Consider the following 17,329-nt stretch of genomic DNA (forward strand, 5'->3'; position numbering starts at 1 on the left):
GGTTGTGACTTTATCAAGAAGTCGGGCCGGCTTCATAATCGGGTTTTCCGAGAACACTCCTGAACCTGATCTGTCTTCAGTGACTAACCCTGCGGGAAGAATATTAAGTTCGTTAATTCTTCTAAAAGACTCGTGGACCTTTATCGACCATTTTTCTCTCTTGGTGATTACAAGTCTTCTCAAAGACAAATCTGGAAACCATATGATCAATGGGCATTAGGACCACCCAATATTTGCCAAGAGATTTCTAGGTGACCGCATGGCCTTCTGATTGGCCCCCTTTCCAGGTGCCAATTATGCCTGACCTAAGGTGAAAATCCCCAGGTCTTATCTATCGCAAATCTACAGCGCCTCTATTCCCGAGATTCAACACGATGGAACTACTCTGGGTACCTAGTCACTGTGGTGTAGAGGAAAATGATGTCTCGGATGCTTTAGCCAAAGAGGGTTCAACCTCCCCCAAGCCGGTACCGAAACTCACAATTGGAGTATCAATAGAATTGGCTAAGGCTGTTTTGATAAACTCGGACCAAGCTTCCCATAATGACAGGGTGCAAATTCTAAATGCTTCTAGACACACCAAACTTTTCCTGTCAATACCAATCATTTATACCCCAAAGTTTATCCTGTCGAAAAGCAGGAAGACTTGCAAGAGTATTTTAGTGTGTGTCCCGCCTGTAATGGGGAAGCGGAATTCACGGAGCATTTTCTATGTGAATGCCTCGCCTCTTGTCGAATCAGACATCAGATCTTTGGTGCCGATGTGCTCCAGTTGCAATGGATAGCATCTTATCCACTAACGGAAATCCTGTGATACATTAATGAATGCGGGACACTTCGTTACACGTGGGAGTCGAGTACAATGGGCCACCACGGTCTGAGTGCTTAGTGACTGTAGTTTCTCCCCCACCACCAACACACACAGCACTTACAGCACCAGAGCAATCTGGAGGATTTCCGATATTGTTCATGGAGGTGATGCTACCACGTCTGGAGTGGATTTCTACATTCAGTAAAGTGAATAGCGTGTGGCTACCCCATCGAACGTTCCTAGTAAAGTATCAAGTCCAGTATTTCTAGCGTTCATCGTGAGTTCGTTGCGAAGGCATCAATTGTGAATTTGAGATATGGTGTATCTGCAGAGTTGTATTTAAACGGTCCAAAACGTCCGCACATATTTGTGCAAAGACCTTTCTAACCTCCAGGAGCGATAGCAAGGTGCTCATTACCAGGAACCATAACAGATGAGGAAGAACACTTCCCTGTGGACAGCCCCTTAGACAAAGTCCAGTCTCTCGCATGAGGGATGTTTGAGGCTGTCGCTGGGTACGGCCTGCCTAGGACGGAGTCAACTTCAGGGTCACCTCACGCGAGCCAATCTTCTCGCAAGAGCGTCTCCATGATGATCGTTTAGACGCCCTTATGGTCTTCTTTAGAGCTTCGAGAACCTTTTTGTATTAATTCTACCCAATAGCTGAAATCAGAATTCAGAGTTCTGTTGAGGAGTTGTCCTTCTCTGTTTTGCCAAATCAGAATTCCACCATGGTGTCTTTTTCGCGCATGGAGTGAAAAATGGATTTGATGCGCCTCCCAAAGTTCGTAACTCGAGAGCTCAGTCAGCTCGTATCAGTACGTCGCTCAGCCTATCTTACGCAAATTCCGAAATGAGGCTCTTAAAGGTGAATCCATCTCCATATCAAAATCAATGCACCTCCGATCTGAGAGCGTCATTTGGTTCGATACCCTCCACTCTCCAACAAGCAAGGATGCCCTGCCGTAATGGCGACGACCTTTCGCCTGACCATTACCTCAGTTGAGGATTTGCAGTTCGATTCCTGCCAGATATTCTAATAGTCTGGATCCTCTCATATTAATGTTAGAACTCCCCGAACAGATGTAGTGGGCAATAACTTCGCATGCTGCTATTACCCCCATAACATTGCTCATGGCAGATTGAATAGTTCTAGCGAATATTCCACTAGGAATTTCATCCATGCCATACGGAAAAGAAAAGCAACTCAAAATCTCCTAATCCTCCTGTTGATTATTTATAGTTAATTTAACCGTTGAAGTATCGCCATCACACAGGTCGTTAAGCAGGATAGCTTGAGGTCTTTTGAAACTACCAGGCTGAAGCGGAGTCTACAACTTTCACTGGCATACAACAGATCCCCATCCCGGGTGTTTAAGCCCCTGGTTTCCCCACCAACAATCCATGGTTCTGGTATGATATTAAAGACTCGCTGTCATATTAGTATTCGTATCCCTTGTTGCGGTGCCTGAAATATTATATTTGCATTCACATTTGGAGCGTGAAACTGGCCCAATTCCGTTCGAATTAATTCTTTGCTCCTGGAGTAATAAACACGCCTGTCGACACTGCTCCTAAATTGATTTTGCTATGAAGTGGAACTTTTTTTTAGAAAGGACGAAATTCATGATATTCATGTCGCCACAGAGCTTTATGACTCAGAATACTTGAAGAATAGTGCAAATTGTCCGACAAATCCTGGCAATAGATGCAAATAATAGCCCAAGCCACTTGTTTACATTATGTAAATCAGCCATCTCGATTCACTCTTCAACCGAATATTTAGAATACAATGTGACAACCCATCCATATTCCATAATATCAAGAAAGTGGTAGATTTTTCCAAGGGCAAAACGTAGCAAACATATCCCAAGTTACGCACATAGTGAAGCATCTATTTGACTTGTATGGCTTGACATCCGCCGTAATCAACTGAAAAGAATTTTCTAGCAAACTTATTCGTACATATTCTATCTATCGATTTTCTGAATTTATTCGATTACGTAGTTAGATTTATGTTATTTGTATCCATCATGGATGGTTAAGATACATGAGACGAATACTTATTTAAGTTCGACGTCTCCATGAGTAATGCAGGACATTATTTCACTGTTGGATGCTGATTGCTCATTATTAGATAGCAGGAGGCAGTTCATAAGAAAGGGATCTTGTCTTGTAGTTTTATCATGGAATAATGACGGCATTCGGCTGAGGGGAACAGTTGGCATTAGAATAAAATGGAGAACCATCCATGGGGAGTTAAATTTAGATAAATGATGAAAGCCTTTCTCTATATCCAATCTAATTGATATGTTACATCTATTCCTCAAATCCCCCCCGGACGCGGAGGCTGGAAATAGAAATTTCATTAAAAAGGGGTTATATGGGGCCCGTATAATTTTCAGCCCACGCCCGATCTTTTCACATGATTTTTCCCCGAGCAAAGATTTTCTCTCTGCTAAAAAGCATAGAATCCATTTTTCTCCGGCAGCTGGAGAAGGATGTATTAAAAAAATAAATATCATGTTTCGGGAGTCAGTTTTTACCTTCTATATTGTGCACGTCTAGAGAAGAGGAACTATGCGACTTCACTGGGGAGTTTTTCAGGGGCTGCCTCCTTTCTACTCTGGGACCATCGTGGTTACAACTTGGAGCCAGGTGGAAAGATTTTGTTTCCGAATAACTTTATTTACAAAAAGAAATACTCTCCTTTATTTTTAAGGTAAAACAGTAGATACCGAAAATCCTAAAAAACTCTGTTATTAGTGCGTCTTATTCAAAATCAGAGAAGAATTATGATATATGGAGTGATGAGGCAACCGGGTCCGCACTAATAACAGAGTTTTCTAGGATTTCTGATCAGATTCTGGTTAGGACTAGGAAAAAGCTTTCAGTTCAGTCGGCAGACATTGGCTTTCGAATTATGGTAAATCTCGAAAGAATGCGAAATTCTATTAGGTCCCCATTTTAGTCATTAAGGCACAGTATTTATTTAACAAAGTATCTTACGCTTTCCCTCAAAAATATTCCCATCAATTAGATCGAACAACAAACACATTTTATTTCAAAATTTATGTTTTATTAATTGATTTATTTCGCCAGATCTGCACCATAAAAATGGCATACATATCATACGCTTTGCGTCGATTCATGCTTACACCGGCGGTGCGACCAGCTGCGGCTGTAAGTAAATCCCTGAATCCTTAAACTTTCTCTGAAAAGAATTAAGTCCTAAAAGTAAAACATGAATCTCTATTTTGCAGCTTTATTCAACGGCCGCGAAAAGCACATCGAAACCCACTGCTGGTGCTGAATTTCGTGACCTGTTTTCTCCAAAAAAAATAAAGAAGAATTGGGAGGTAAGTTAATAATAAGTTTATCTAGTTCAGATGTCAGATTTGGTGTAGGGAAAAGGATGTAGATGATTTTAAGAGAATGATGGTCGAAAAGTGATTTATGTGAAGCGTTGAGAATCTGATGGGATTAATCAAGTTGAGATGGAATCAATAAATTCAATATTGGATTATTGAAAGTGGTACATGATATTGAAGTAAAAAGGCGATAATATAAAAAATGATAAAAAGATGCTTAGATACATATAAAGAAAATAAGGAAATGATAAAAAGATACTTAGATATGTATTTATGTGCACATGTACAAATTTAACGTGCAGTAAATTATATAAAAATGGTAAGGCACTCATTTTGCACACGAATGAGAGTACCACAGGTACGAGTACATACCGTATTTTGATAAGGATTAGGTTGATCATGACTAAAGGAATCCCTAACTTTTAACTAAATCAAATTGTTGGATCTCTCCAATCGTTTGAGTTAGAACCTGGAATAATATGACTAATAAATTCGAAGTCCAATTCATACAATTTTGCCATCGTTTTCATTGATTTGTGACACGGTGCATTGTCTTGATGAAACAGCATTTTCTTTTTCTTCAAATGGGGCCGTTTTTCTGCGATTTCATCCTTCAAGCGTTATTGTTGATAGTCTTTTCCTTCTCAAGATAGTCGATGAATGTTACAACATGCGCATTCCAAAATACTGATGCCATAGCCTTGTCAGCCTCTAACGTCTAGATTGGGTCCACTATATTTTTTTTTATCACAGGCCTGGTTCGAGTAGAATTAAATCTACATCTATCGTATCAAATCTAGTCAACCTCATTTCGAGCGTGATTATAGCATGTTATGCGACTATCATAACGACCCTTACCCAGTATATTCTACCTAAAATTCTCAAGCAACTGTTGATGATTACTCCTGGTATATATTTTTTATTATGGTTTTCTTAAAGAACCATGTTTCGCTACCGTATAGCAGGATTACCGCAACACATAAGTTGAATAATCGAAATTTCCTTTTTCTTTGTTGTCTGCGGGAAGTCTCAAATATCTTTTAATATACCAAACGCCATGCTAGCTAAAGGGAAGTTAACGTTGAGTGGTTGAGTAATCTATCGTTAAAATCTCCATTGATATTGTAAATATGTAGCTGCCGTAATCTGGCAATTATATTGTATTTGCCAGAATTTTGTAATAAAAACCCAACAAAGACGCTTATCTCTAGTTCCAGTAGCAAAGTCAATATGTAATGCGTTAATACAAATTCTCTGAAAGCTGCTTGTCGATCCAAACTTTTCCGATGATTTTTTGAATTTTCTCCAACCAGTACACCATGTTAATTGATGAAATCCTCGGGCTACTGGACTGTTCCTCCAGCCAACTGGAAAATGTCGGATTTCTTAAACTTTCCAAGGTAAGATATTAATCATCTTCAAAAGATCCTCCAAAAAATTATGATACTGCATCCAGCAAACTGGCAATAATCAAAGTCATCGACTGAGCCTGATCACCTATATAGTATTTTCGAGTCCACTCACTCCACGTCGAAGGCAATATGTCAACAATACTCCTTCAACCAATTTCCAAGTGGAGAATCACTCCCCAATGTTAGTGATGCTGCCAAAACTCCCCTTCACATCAAGCAGAAGTCCCCAAGTCTTTTTTCAAAGACCTGTAATTCTTCTCCATTAATTTTATCTTCTGTTTTTCAAGAAACTTTTTGAAACGTTATTAAATTTGAATGACAGTAAGTTTTGGGTATCTATCTGGCTGCTTAACACTTTCTATAAACTGCGATGTCATGCAACCTCAGTATCCCGAGAGATATTCAACTGAAATTGCTTTGTAGAAGACACTTCAAATTTTGTCGCGAACCACTAAAATGCTTGTTCTGGGCAATAAAAAGTTCGTGAGAGTAAAGCCGGTTTGTAAATTGATTCTAACTAAAACTTCGTCAAACAACCGTACTGTACCTAAAGGGCACGATTTTCATTGGTCAACAGCGCGAATATCCTTTTGGTGTTGAACCGGTTCCAACAACATCGATGCCTACCGCTACAGTACCGAAGTTTATATCTCTCATCCTTTCGAGCTCCTCATCTACTTACTCCAAGCCCCCGTCGCAAGTCCCTTCATCACCCAAACTACCCTTCATATCGGAACTGGCTTATTTTACTTCTTCTAACAATGTTATCGATATATCAAAAGCAAAACCATTGCATCTTCCTTACCTCTTCCGTATGCGAAATTAACGAAGAATCGCGTGCCCGACCGTATGATAGCTTCTTTCAATATTACATATCCCTAGAACGCCTACACCGTTGGCCAAACTTTCTTTTTGGTTGTAGGAGGTTTTCCCAAGTTTTACCAAAGGAATAAACGCCCGCCTACCTCCATAGATGAATGTTTTATTAGCTTAAGAATTTTTTTACCAGAATGCGTGAGATTTTAAAAACCAAACTGCTGAGCTTTAGTCTATCTGCTTTAGCTTTCCAATGTCATTGACATCCTAGCTAGATGATAAGATTTCGAAATTCTGGAAATATATTCTATCTTTCACTGTGATAGAGACCACACCGCATTAGGTGGGGCAATTGGTGTAGACATCCTGATCGATTTCAAGGCTCCTTTCCATGTCGAATTTTCCTCTTCTTCTGCCCCATACGATTGTATTACCTTACGTCCCAACGCAAGTTCCTCTATTATATCCTGTGTAAGTTTCCCCTTCACCGACACTACGAATTCTTCAGCAGATTATCGGAAATTCTTAATATAATTTTCACCGCTCTCTAATCTCTCATATTTCCTTTCACTTTTCTCTTTACCCAATTCGAATGAATATTTGTGCCGCTCTTCAGTTTAATTTCACCGAAAATGACTCAAATTCCAATCTTGATCTTTTCCTCTTCGACCTGCCTGAGCTTTCTTCTTTTCTATCTTTACTCCTTATGCTATTCCTAGTTTCAAATTATCCTGCAGAAAGCCATCTACGTTTTCTGTATTATACAACTTGGCCTGATCTTCAGTTATGTCCCTTTCTCAAAAATCTGTAAACCGTTGAACACATAAAACCCAAAAACCCAACTGAAACTCCTCCTCCGCCTTTTAATAATAAAAGAAAACAGATCCTCCAAAAGGGAAAAGGAAAACAGGAAGAGATTTCCGGAATACAGAGGATTCGACAAAATGGGATTGATTGTGTAATTTTGGGATGGGGCACAATTTCCACTCCGGGGCCGGTTTTTCCTGCTACGACTTTCAGTCAGAACGGCGCCTATCCCTTTTCTCCTCTTTTGCTCCTATCTTTCCTGCATAACAGGACTAACTAGCAACCAAAGCGGTATAATTTTTATGAACCTCAAATGGTGTCATTTTATTCATTTGAGGAAGGAGAACCACATTGTCTCCGGACTCCTTTCATATGCTTTGTGCAAGATTTATGGCAATTGACTCAGGAAAAAAAGGCGGTAGCTTCCAATAGAGGTTCAATTTTGTTCTAGTATGCCATTCATTTTCAGCTCGTCAATGTTTTCACTGATATCTATTATGCACGTTAACGTAATTTTTTCTTTCATAATTCAATCCAGAATATCTTAACCTAATAAGATTAACGTAAGCGAAAATTGACGAAAACTTATAAACAATGGGTGTTCGCGGTATTTCTAGCAAATTTTTTAGGAATTAAAACTCAACACCGTCTCACTGATGAAGGGAACAAGTTGTACCCGAAATATCGACGTTTGCTGAATTACGGAAAAGGTGTTGAGTCTTAATTCCTGAAAACTTAGAACATACTCACATACCCATTTCCTTTTCGTACTTTCTTGATGGATATTTCTTATAAAATCAGAACTACAGTTAAGTCCTTGGATTAATTTCAACAATAAGCTCTGCTTCGACATCTGCTGCCTAGAAGTTATCAATCGGTCTGTAAAATTGTCGGGCTTTATACTTAGCTCCTCCTCTGATTTCGACTCCATCCAACTCTCCTTAATTCTCTTCAACCCCCTCGTGAAAAGTGTCCTCGAGTACTGCTCCGTGATCTGATCACCCTCCCGTAACTGTGATTGTCTTGTGCTTGAAGATGTGCAACGAGAATTCACCCATTCCTTCTTCTTTAAAAAACTTTCCTCGTGTGGACTACTCGCCTCCGCTTTCTGAACTTCCCATTTCTGCAACAGCGTAGAACCTCTTCTTCTTTTTCTTCAGCCATTGTCCTGTTCACAAACGGGGTCGGCTCGTCCTGATCGGTTTCACCATTTTATTTTATCAGATGCTTGATCTGGATGTAATCGCGAGGCTTTTAAACCCCCATCTTTCATCCAGCGTATCAAGCCACCGTTGTTTCGGCCTGCCTTTTGGTCGCTTACCATCGACTTCGATGTTTAGACCAATTTTGGCAAGTGAATTCTCGCCTCTCTCGCAGTTTTTCCACGATCGGTGCAACTCCATATCGATCGCGAATATCCTTATTTGGAATGTGATCAAAATGTGTCACGCGCTAGTCCAACGCAAAATCTTCGTCTCCATTACCGCAAAACGCCGTAGAACCTATCTTAATTTATCCGAGGTCGGGGGGCTGTTCCGCCTCTAACGACATTACCTGCCGTCCTGAATCTTATATACACGCAGCGCAGACATTTTCAGCGTGTCCTTCGCAGGGCTCGAAATTGATTCTAAGACTTTACCGATATTATCTTCTTCAGTAGTTTTAAGCTTAGGTTAAAGTTCTTGCTTTCTCCTCCTTATGAAGACAATAAGTAACTACAGTTTAGTCTGTTTATTATCCGTAACTAAATAAATAACCTTTTGAATGAAAGCGGTTTATTTTTCGTGGAAAAATTAACGTATTTTGAGTGAGAATGACTTATTTTTCATAGAAGCAGCTCTAGATCATTTATTTCACTTGAAAGATTTCATTTTTACTTAGAAATAAAGCTTGTGCCGCATGTTGATCAATCTTTCGACAAGATTTGCAAAATTTTATCCTTTGTACAATAGGGGTTCATTTTTCTGAGCGGGTAGATCGGGACTTTGAGTTCATTTCACTTGAAAGTTGGATGGGATTTCAATTTTACTTTGATGACGCGGTTCTGGTATGAATTTTGTAGTGATCAATTCTTTCTGAGACCTACTGAGATTTGCTTATTGATGACATAACTGTATAAATTAAAATGCATTCCAAGTTAATTTTCATAAGATTTATTTATTAATGATGTCATGAAACACTGCTTGTTACTTAATTCCTGAGATAGCATGTTAAAAAGTGATACTTTTGTGTGTGATGCGCGAAAACTAGAATCTTCATTGTCACCTTCGATATTTGCTAAAGATTCTCCTCTCTTTGCATTTCTGCTTATAATGACTTCCGCGTAAATTCCCATAAGCAAGTGATGACCCTGAATTATTCACAGCCAACAATTAAAATCTATTTAGCACCTTTGAATGCACTAGCGTAAACCAAACTTCCCGCATCATTTAGTTGAAAAAAAACTCCTCTGGGCCAATTATCCATCGAAATACTGCTAATTTCAAAAGAATACTTACCTTGCTGGCCTGAAACGTTCGTATGGGGAGAAAGATAGAAGAATCATAAAGAAAAAAAAATATAATTGAGAATGATAATGAATATATCATGAAAATAATAGCAGATATATCATGAGGATGTGTGGGAAACAAATTTGAGCAAATTCTACGGATATACTTTCTAAATGAGTACAATAGATAAAAATGTAAGCTGAATACTCCAAAGTTGATACCACATCTTTTTACATTACGAGAGGAATTCTAGACCAAGTGATAAATTAAAAAAAAAATAAAAATATAGAAAATATACAAAGCAACATTCATAACTAAGAACTACTATTTATTGTTATTAATACTTTTTGAATAATCATTGGCTTACAATCTACTACAAAACATATCTCCATCGACAAATCTCTTTCTAAATCGAGCCGAGCCTATGTATGTATATATATAATACTAAAACAATCCTCTACAATCAAATCAAATGTAGGAAATTGCTCTATTTCACAAGCGAAAACTAATATTGATACACACGTTTTGTTTTTTGCAAGATATTCTGTTTATATCGAAGAATAAAAAGTGTAAGGAGTAAGTTAGTTACTTGAGTGGAAACTGTTGCAAAGGTTGATTAATTGAGATGGCGATAAAACTGAAAGCTCTATTTTCGGGAATGTTTGCCGAACATACAGAATATTCTATAGTTTAGTAATAATTGCTTGGAAAAGCCTATTAATATTCGAGGGTGTTAGAATTTGCAACAGTCAAATGTGAGTTAAAAAAATGAATTAAAAGGTTGCTTGTTGAATCTGAAACCTAGTGAGACCTAATGTAGCATTACACACCGTAGAATTGAGGATCTATTGTATATTTGTTGCCATCTAATTTATATTTAATATAAATAATTGTATCTAGTCATATCAATTGTCTTCGGAACATAAGGAAGAAATTAATGTGATTTCTAAGTGGCATGATCGTGCTCTGAGCCTTATAAAACTGAGTGAGGCTAGTAAAACACTGAAAACTACGGTGCCTGGGTCATCTTGCATGCTACAAAATGGTTCTACAGTTTCAGCTCCAAGCAAACTGATCAAAGAGGTGCAACAAAAATCAGTACAAACCAAATGCATCTACTTTGTGGTTTCATTTGTTTGTTTACTACAATCTGCAGAAAATGATTAGTTTGTCACAACTACTCGATTTAATTCACTTTTCCCCTCGCCAATGTGGTGATAATCTGTACTACACGTTTATTATTATCCATTTGTTAATAATAATAATAATACATTACAGTTGAGATATCTAATGTGATATTACATATAATCCAGATATTGTGAGAGCACACTTAAAAAGATATATTGTATCCACTATCCTACAAGAACAAAATAACACTTTATTTACTAATACAACACTACATCTAAGTTCTATTGCTAATAACACTAATATTACCGACATTTATATCCAATAATTAAGTCATTTTGTTTTCGAATATGTTGTGATGCGCTTACGAGTAGGTTCAGTTTTTTTTTCAAAAGAATATAAGTAGGTTTACGACTATATGTTCTCTAAGTATGATAATTTGCCTGCTACGGCAAACCAAAGTCGCTAGTCTCTAGTAGTTAAGGATATTATCAGGATAATAGTACTTGGTTCTGACTCAGTTGATATTATTCATATATGCATGTATTAGAGTATCTTTCGCTAAGTAGAAATTATTGCTATCAATAATAGCTATCGTGTTATTTTATGTATGTTTTAGTTGAAATTATTAAAATCATTTTAATTGTTACGACGCCTTGTTTGCTTCGTTTCAATTCAGTTTTGTTTATATTTTCATTTTTTTTCGTTTTCAATCTCTAAAATTTGGAGTTTATTACACGTGCACTATGTACACCGTATTGCTTTTTTGTCGTTTTACTTTCAAATACTTTTTTTAAAAGTCTTAAGTAATATTAGGTATAGGTTTAGTGGTTTCCTAGTGTCTACAACAGCAATTTGAAAGAAAAATCATTCAAATTTCATGGTGTGTGATATTATTGTTTATATTGCTATTGGGTATGAGAGAAGGAGAAGCGTCTATCTAGGATAAAAATGATATTTTGTGGTGTAGGGGTTAAAATAAGATCTTTACTACATTTTATCAAAAATAGCATTTTCAAGATTTCAAATAAACATATCAAAGCCATAGCGACAATTTTTAAGTTTGACTGGCGTATATTTTCTTAGTCGATAATATCTACATTTCGTACATGACAAAGATCACTACATCGATTTAATTTAAAATATGGCATTTTGTTAAATTCAGATAAAGATTCCTGTGAGCGTTTTCAAATTGATGGATATGAGAGTGGAATTTGAAGACAAAGTAAAGATAGATGATTAAAATTTATTTATGCAAGGTTGTTGGCAGCCAACAGAGACTATTTCAGATTATTAAAAACTGCTCCACTTAAAACGTCCCATATAGAGTCAATCCTCATATATTCCTCGAAGACTTGAGTTCTTAGCAAGAAAAACTATGAACTATTAACCAAGTTCAAAAGAAGAATCCTCCGAAGAATTGTTGATCCCCACCAGAAGGAAGAACAATTCCGTAGCCTGTATAACAACGAAATTTATGAGCGATACCACAACCGTCTGGTTGTGGATAAAATCCAGGTCGACAGGTTGCGGTGGGCAGGTCACGTATGGATGAGGATGATCCAGCCCAGAAAGTTTATGTGGACATATCTAAGGTAGGAAAAGAAGACGTGGCAGACCCTATCTCAGATGGAGGAATAGCGTAGGCTAGGACGCCAGATAGCTCTTAGGAATGTTGAATTGATAGACCTCAGCGCAAAGCAGGGATTCCCTAATAAGGCGCGTCTAAACCTTTGGTTGATTGGTTGTTGTGCCGTTGATCGTGATGATGATTAAAGCTTGAAAAGCTGAACAAATTTTTTGCTCCACTTTCATTTTATTTTTGTCAATAAGAAAAAGATTGCAAGGGACTTTTTACTACCACTCATGACAGTTTCTTCTCAAGGATACAAACTGAATAATATCGGAATTACAAAGTGGTAAAAACTATCGAAAAATCTGTGGACTCCACAGCAGCAAAATTCCAATTTATTCGATCAAAGTTCTAGGTCCCCAAAATTCCCAGCAAACCGAGAGTTTTGACACAATGCTTTGACATTTCTCATTTAAGGTACATGAATCCAAATATCAAACTGGTTAATTTGCGATTGCGGTAAACTTAAGTGGACTAGACGGGCTACTATCTTTCCAGCCGGTTGGGCCAGTCAAGCTGGTTCTCCCAAAATGCCAAACGAGACATATTTCGAGTATCGCATTAAAAGAACACATTAGAGCGCTTGAAACATATTCTGTTTGATATTTCCGAAAACCGGCCAAACTAATCAAGTGAGTTTCTTTGAATGTCAAACAGGACATGTTTAAAGTGGTCTAAACCTGTTCCTTTAATATGACTACTTCAAGCATACCTCGTTTGACATTTACTAAACTAGTGCAGCCAGTCGGGAAAAAGTAATCCACCCCAGTTTACTGTAATTGGAAAATAACCCGTTTGAGGTTCCCCGAATAAGAAATATAAAATTGTTTGAGCCGAACTGTTTTGCTTGCTGGGAATTCTGGGGGCCCAGTATTTTGCTTGAATAAATTGAAATTTTGACTTGTAGGGTCCCAATATTGATCATTTTTGTTTTAGAAGCCTGAAAAGCAGGTCCAAAGAGATTTCTAAAAGTACGGGTCATCAGATCTGCTAATTTCCAGATATATCCATTCTCACTTTTTTTAAAATCTCTTCATCCTTGTCAGGTAGAAGAAACAAAAAGATTCTGGCCAACTGACCGACCTTTGGGACATAGCTCGACCAACTATTGAGAGATAATTGTAAAAACGATGACTCCTAAATCAGGCAAGCATCTTCAGGGAGTATCGGCTTATAAGCAAGTGTCGAATTAAGAAGACAAATTGTTTCCAGCCATGTCTCGTGCCCCTCAGATCTCTGCAGCGAAGATACTTTCAAATATCTCAGCTAAAGCCTCGTTAAAAATCAAATGGGGAAAATGAGAAACGAAAGGGTATTATTGTATAGCTTTTGTTCTGAAAAATGCTTTGTTTTCCCAACCAAAGTCTAATTTTTCAAATTCCAAAATCATATTTTTTTCCCCATCCAACCTTGTAATTTTTCCAATCCATATAACCAACGTCCTGGCAAAAAAAATGCTCACTTTATCATCATAGTTACCTCTGCACCACTGATTTGTACACTTTTTTACTGGATGGGGAATGGGACATCTGTCCGCAAATCCTTTAGATTCATTAATCTGAAATGGTCTTTTCTGAAATGATTTGCTGTAATCGCGTGAATTAATGGAAGAATTTCCTTCAGGCAATTTTGAATTTTGTAAATGATATCTCATAGCCACAATATCTACAATAATTTAGCAAACTGCAGTGGAGGCAGCAAAATTCAATCCTACGCGAAGCACCCTCATCCACCCAATAGCTGCTTCTGTTATGATACGAGAGTCTATCTAATATAAACGGAACTAATTTTTTAAGATTCAAAAGGGGTCTTATATCTGGAAAGGATTGATATGCGGGCCATAATTGTCTCGAACTCCTTAGTATCGAAAAAAAACCATTAGCAAGCGACAAAGAAATGCACGTGTCCATGGAGCAAAGAATTATTACTAAGTTTTTGCCCAGGAAAGGAGTGAATCCGACCGAAATTTTGCAATGATTGCGCGCTCAGTTCGGAGAAAATACACTTTCAAGGACCGGAGTATTTATGTGACATACGGAATTCTCTCGAGGGCGTGAAAAAATCGAGAATCTGTCCTACGATTGCGTCTCAAGGACGAGGGTTATCGGGGAAAACATCGATTCGGTCCGCAGGCTCATAGAACAAAATCGACACATATCCCTATTCGAAACCATTGAGGAAACTATGGAAGTGTCCAAAAAATCGTGACAGTTTCAATTTCGAAAAATCTCCGCTGGATGAGTACTTCGTCTCCTATAGAGAGACCATAAGCGGCCTCGATTTAGAGTTTCTCAGTGGCTGTTCGGGCGTTTGCAGCAAGAGGGAGATGCGTTTTTGAAAAGAGTCGTCCCATTTGACGAAACTTGAGTGCACCATTAAACATCCGAGTTGAAGCAGGCTAGTATGGAGTCGAAAAAGACTGGCGAGAGGGCGTCAGCGAAAATCAAGGTGAGATTGTCACCCGGTAAGGCAATAACACCTGTTTTTTTTATCGAGAAGGTGTTATTCATCTCAATTTTCTTCATGATCGACGCACTACTAATGCACAGTATTGTTGTGATATGCTTGATACCGCAAAATTGGCATTCCCTCGAAAAAAAAAAACAAAATCCGTCACATGCAGTCAACGCACCGAAACAAAAATTGGACTCTTTTGGCTGCTTCCATGGTGGTCGATAGATCGTCTGATTTTGACTGAGTGTTTGTACCGATTTTAGTCAATTGTGACCTTCTGAGCTGGAGCTAGAAACAGCTAGAAATGGAACCTCATAGAACTTTCCAGAAGTACAGTGGCCCGTTCGGAACGTTTTTTATCCGGGAAATGGCGTATCCATGTCGATCATGCTTAACTTTTGACGAATAATGCGTGTTCAAAATAAAATTGGAATGGTGAGATCGCATATGTTCAGACCTGCCTCGAGATTCCTGCCCCTTTGCAAATGAATATGATACTCAGTATCAGTTGCAGGCTTTTCATGATCAGTGTCTTCCGCATGCGGGTACGAATGAAATTACTTGAGACGACTGTGTATCCCAAAAGATGAAAGAGAAGATGTGAAAGCCGTAACTACCGAAAATTTAGTCGTATCCAATAAAAATTCAGCCGAGGGAATCGTTCATCAGCATTTTACTTGTTTACGGACATTTTCTTTTTTAATGAAGAAAAAAATTGGTCACTGCTCACACATAGATAATGGCAAATGCTTCAAGTTGACTTTTAGGACCAAAAGTTACCTCCTGAGTTTCTCCTTGACAGGATAGTGGCAAACGCTTTAATTTAATTGAAATATAAAAGAAAGTAGAACGAGTCTAGTGCATGCATACAAGAACTCTCTTGACTACAATACAATACAAGAATATAAGCCTTATTTGGCCGTGATGATAATCAGGATCATATCCAATAATTAGGACCAGAAACACATATGCTAATCAGGGTCAGAGTCATATCTAAATTGATCAATGAAATTAACAATTTTGAAAAGAATAGCAGCAAAAATGAAATTCTAGAAAATATACGCCAGCGCTCAATGCAATATAACGTATCGCACTTTCATGAAGCGAATACAATCTGAATCTTATGTATAAATACAATAAATATTGCTTAGCAAAGTCGTCATCGAAAAAAAGATCACAATTAAGCGAATCACAAGATTAGATATTGTCCTCTTCTTTAGAAAAAATAGAAATACATAGTTCCATATCAGATTGTAATCTGTCTAGTAGAAAATGCGATAGAATACTGTAATTGATGCCTAATATACACATATCTCAAGTAATACTTTGCTTACAATTGAGAATGCAAAAAAAGGTGCCAGAGTAAAATATCAAAGTTCAAAACTTGTGGTTGTACATACAGCTTTTTGTAATTACATATTAGATATACGAATATCTATAGTTTTCAGATTGTGGTGCTGGTGTCAGTAATAAAATATGCATTAGTCAACTCCGGTGTCGAGCAGGACATATGTCCTACAGCATTTCTGCCTATATTCTTATACGAAACGCATACAAAAGTGCGTCTATAACAATCCCAAGCACCACAACCTATAAACGTATATATAAAACCAAGCTTCTAACAAACTATTGACATTTCTACGTGTTACGAAAGTCATATCCATACGATTATATTTTTTTTTCTTTCAAAATGTAAATAGCATCTACAAACTTAAATTATTTACGAGAATTACAGATTGAGCATATTAAAAACACATTTGAAACTAAAATATAGAATGAAAAAAGTATCTGAGAACAGAAAACAGAAAGAAAACTAAAATCTAGATGAACAATCTGACAACTACAGTAAAATACTCTTTTCTTCTGTTTCTTATTCGAAAATTCTTTATCTAATTATGTGTATATAGATCTAGTGGTAAACTTACAAATACATAAATTAATTTTTCTTTAATATATTTTTCAATTTATTTTTTTTTTTAATTGTATATATGATCTATAACTATGAATATATATATATATATATATATGTTTTTTGTTCATTTTAAATACAAGTAATCTCAATTACATAATGGAATTGTTTCTTTTTTCTGTTCAACTACTTACAAATGTCAATTAATAAATAGTAATAATAATGATAATAATACAGTAAGTAATTACAACTCACTTTAAAACTCAAACATTCAAGAAACAACTCGAAAGTTTATCTTCACTAAGTAGATTTAATGTATGTATATATGCCTTTGACTGATGCATATATATATTACATTGTCTTTTAGAATTTCACGAAATGAGTTTCATCTTTTTTTGCTTCTTTTTTCAAGATTTTTTAATGCTTTATTTATTAGGTAGTGTGTTTCTTAGCATGTTTACTTTTTATTATTTTTTTTTCTTTCTGTTGAAATTACGTTTCG

The 17,329-nt window shown here is 37.1% G+C and overlaps 1 protein-coding gene across 4 annotated transcripts in view; it reads left to right on the top strand.

Moving 5' to 3' along the window:
- LOC119658614 overlaps window positions 1-17,329 on the top strand; it is a 74,050-nt gene that overhangs the window by 14,262 nt on the left and 42,459 nt on the right. For all 4 annotated transcript variants that reach the window (XM_038066104.1, XM_038066107.1, XM_038066105.1 and 1 more), the window contains exons 2-3: window positions 3,914-3,994; window positions 4,075-4,170. In XM_038066104.1, coding sequence (XP_037922032.1) covers window positions 3,929-3,994; window positions 4,075-4,170 — 162 coding nt within the window. In that variant the 5' untranslated portion in view covers window positions 3,914-3,928. The remainder of the gene's footprint in view (window positions 1-3,913; window positions 3,995-4,074; window positions 4,171-17,329) is intronic.

Source organism: Hermetia illucens, chromosome 6, assembly GCF_905115235.1.
Source record: "Hermetia illucens chromosome 6, iHerIll2.2.curated.20191125, whole genome shotgun sequence".
In the NCBI taxonomy this organism is placed as follows: domain Eukaryota; kingdom Metazoa; phylum Arthropoda; class Insecta; order Diptera; family Stratiomyidae; genus Hermetia; species Hermetia illucens.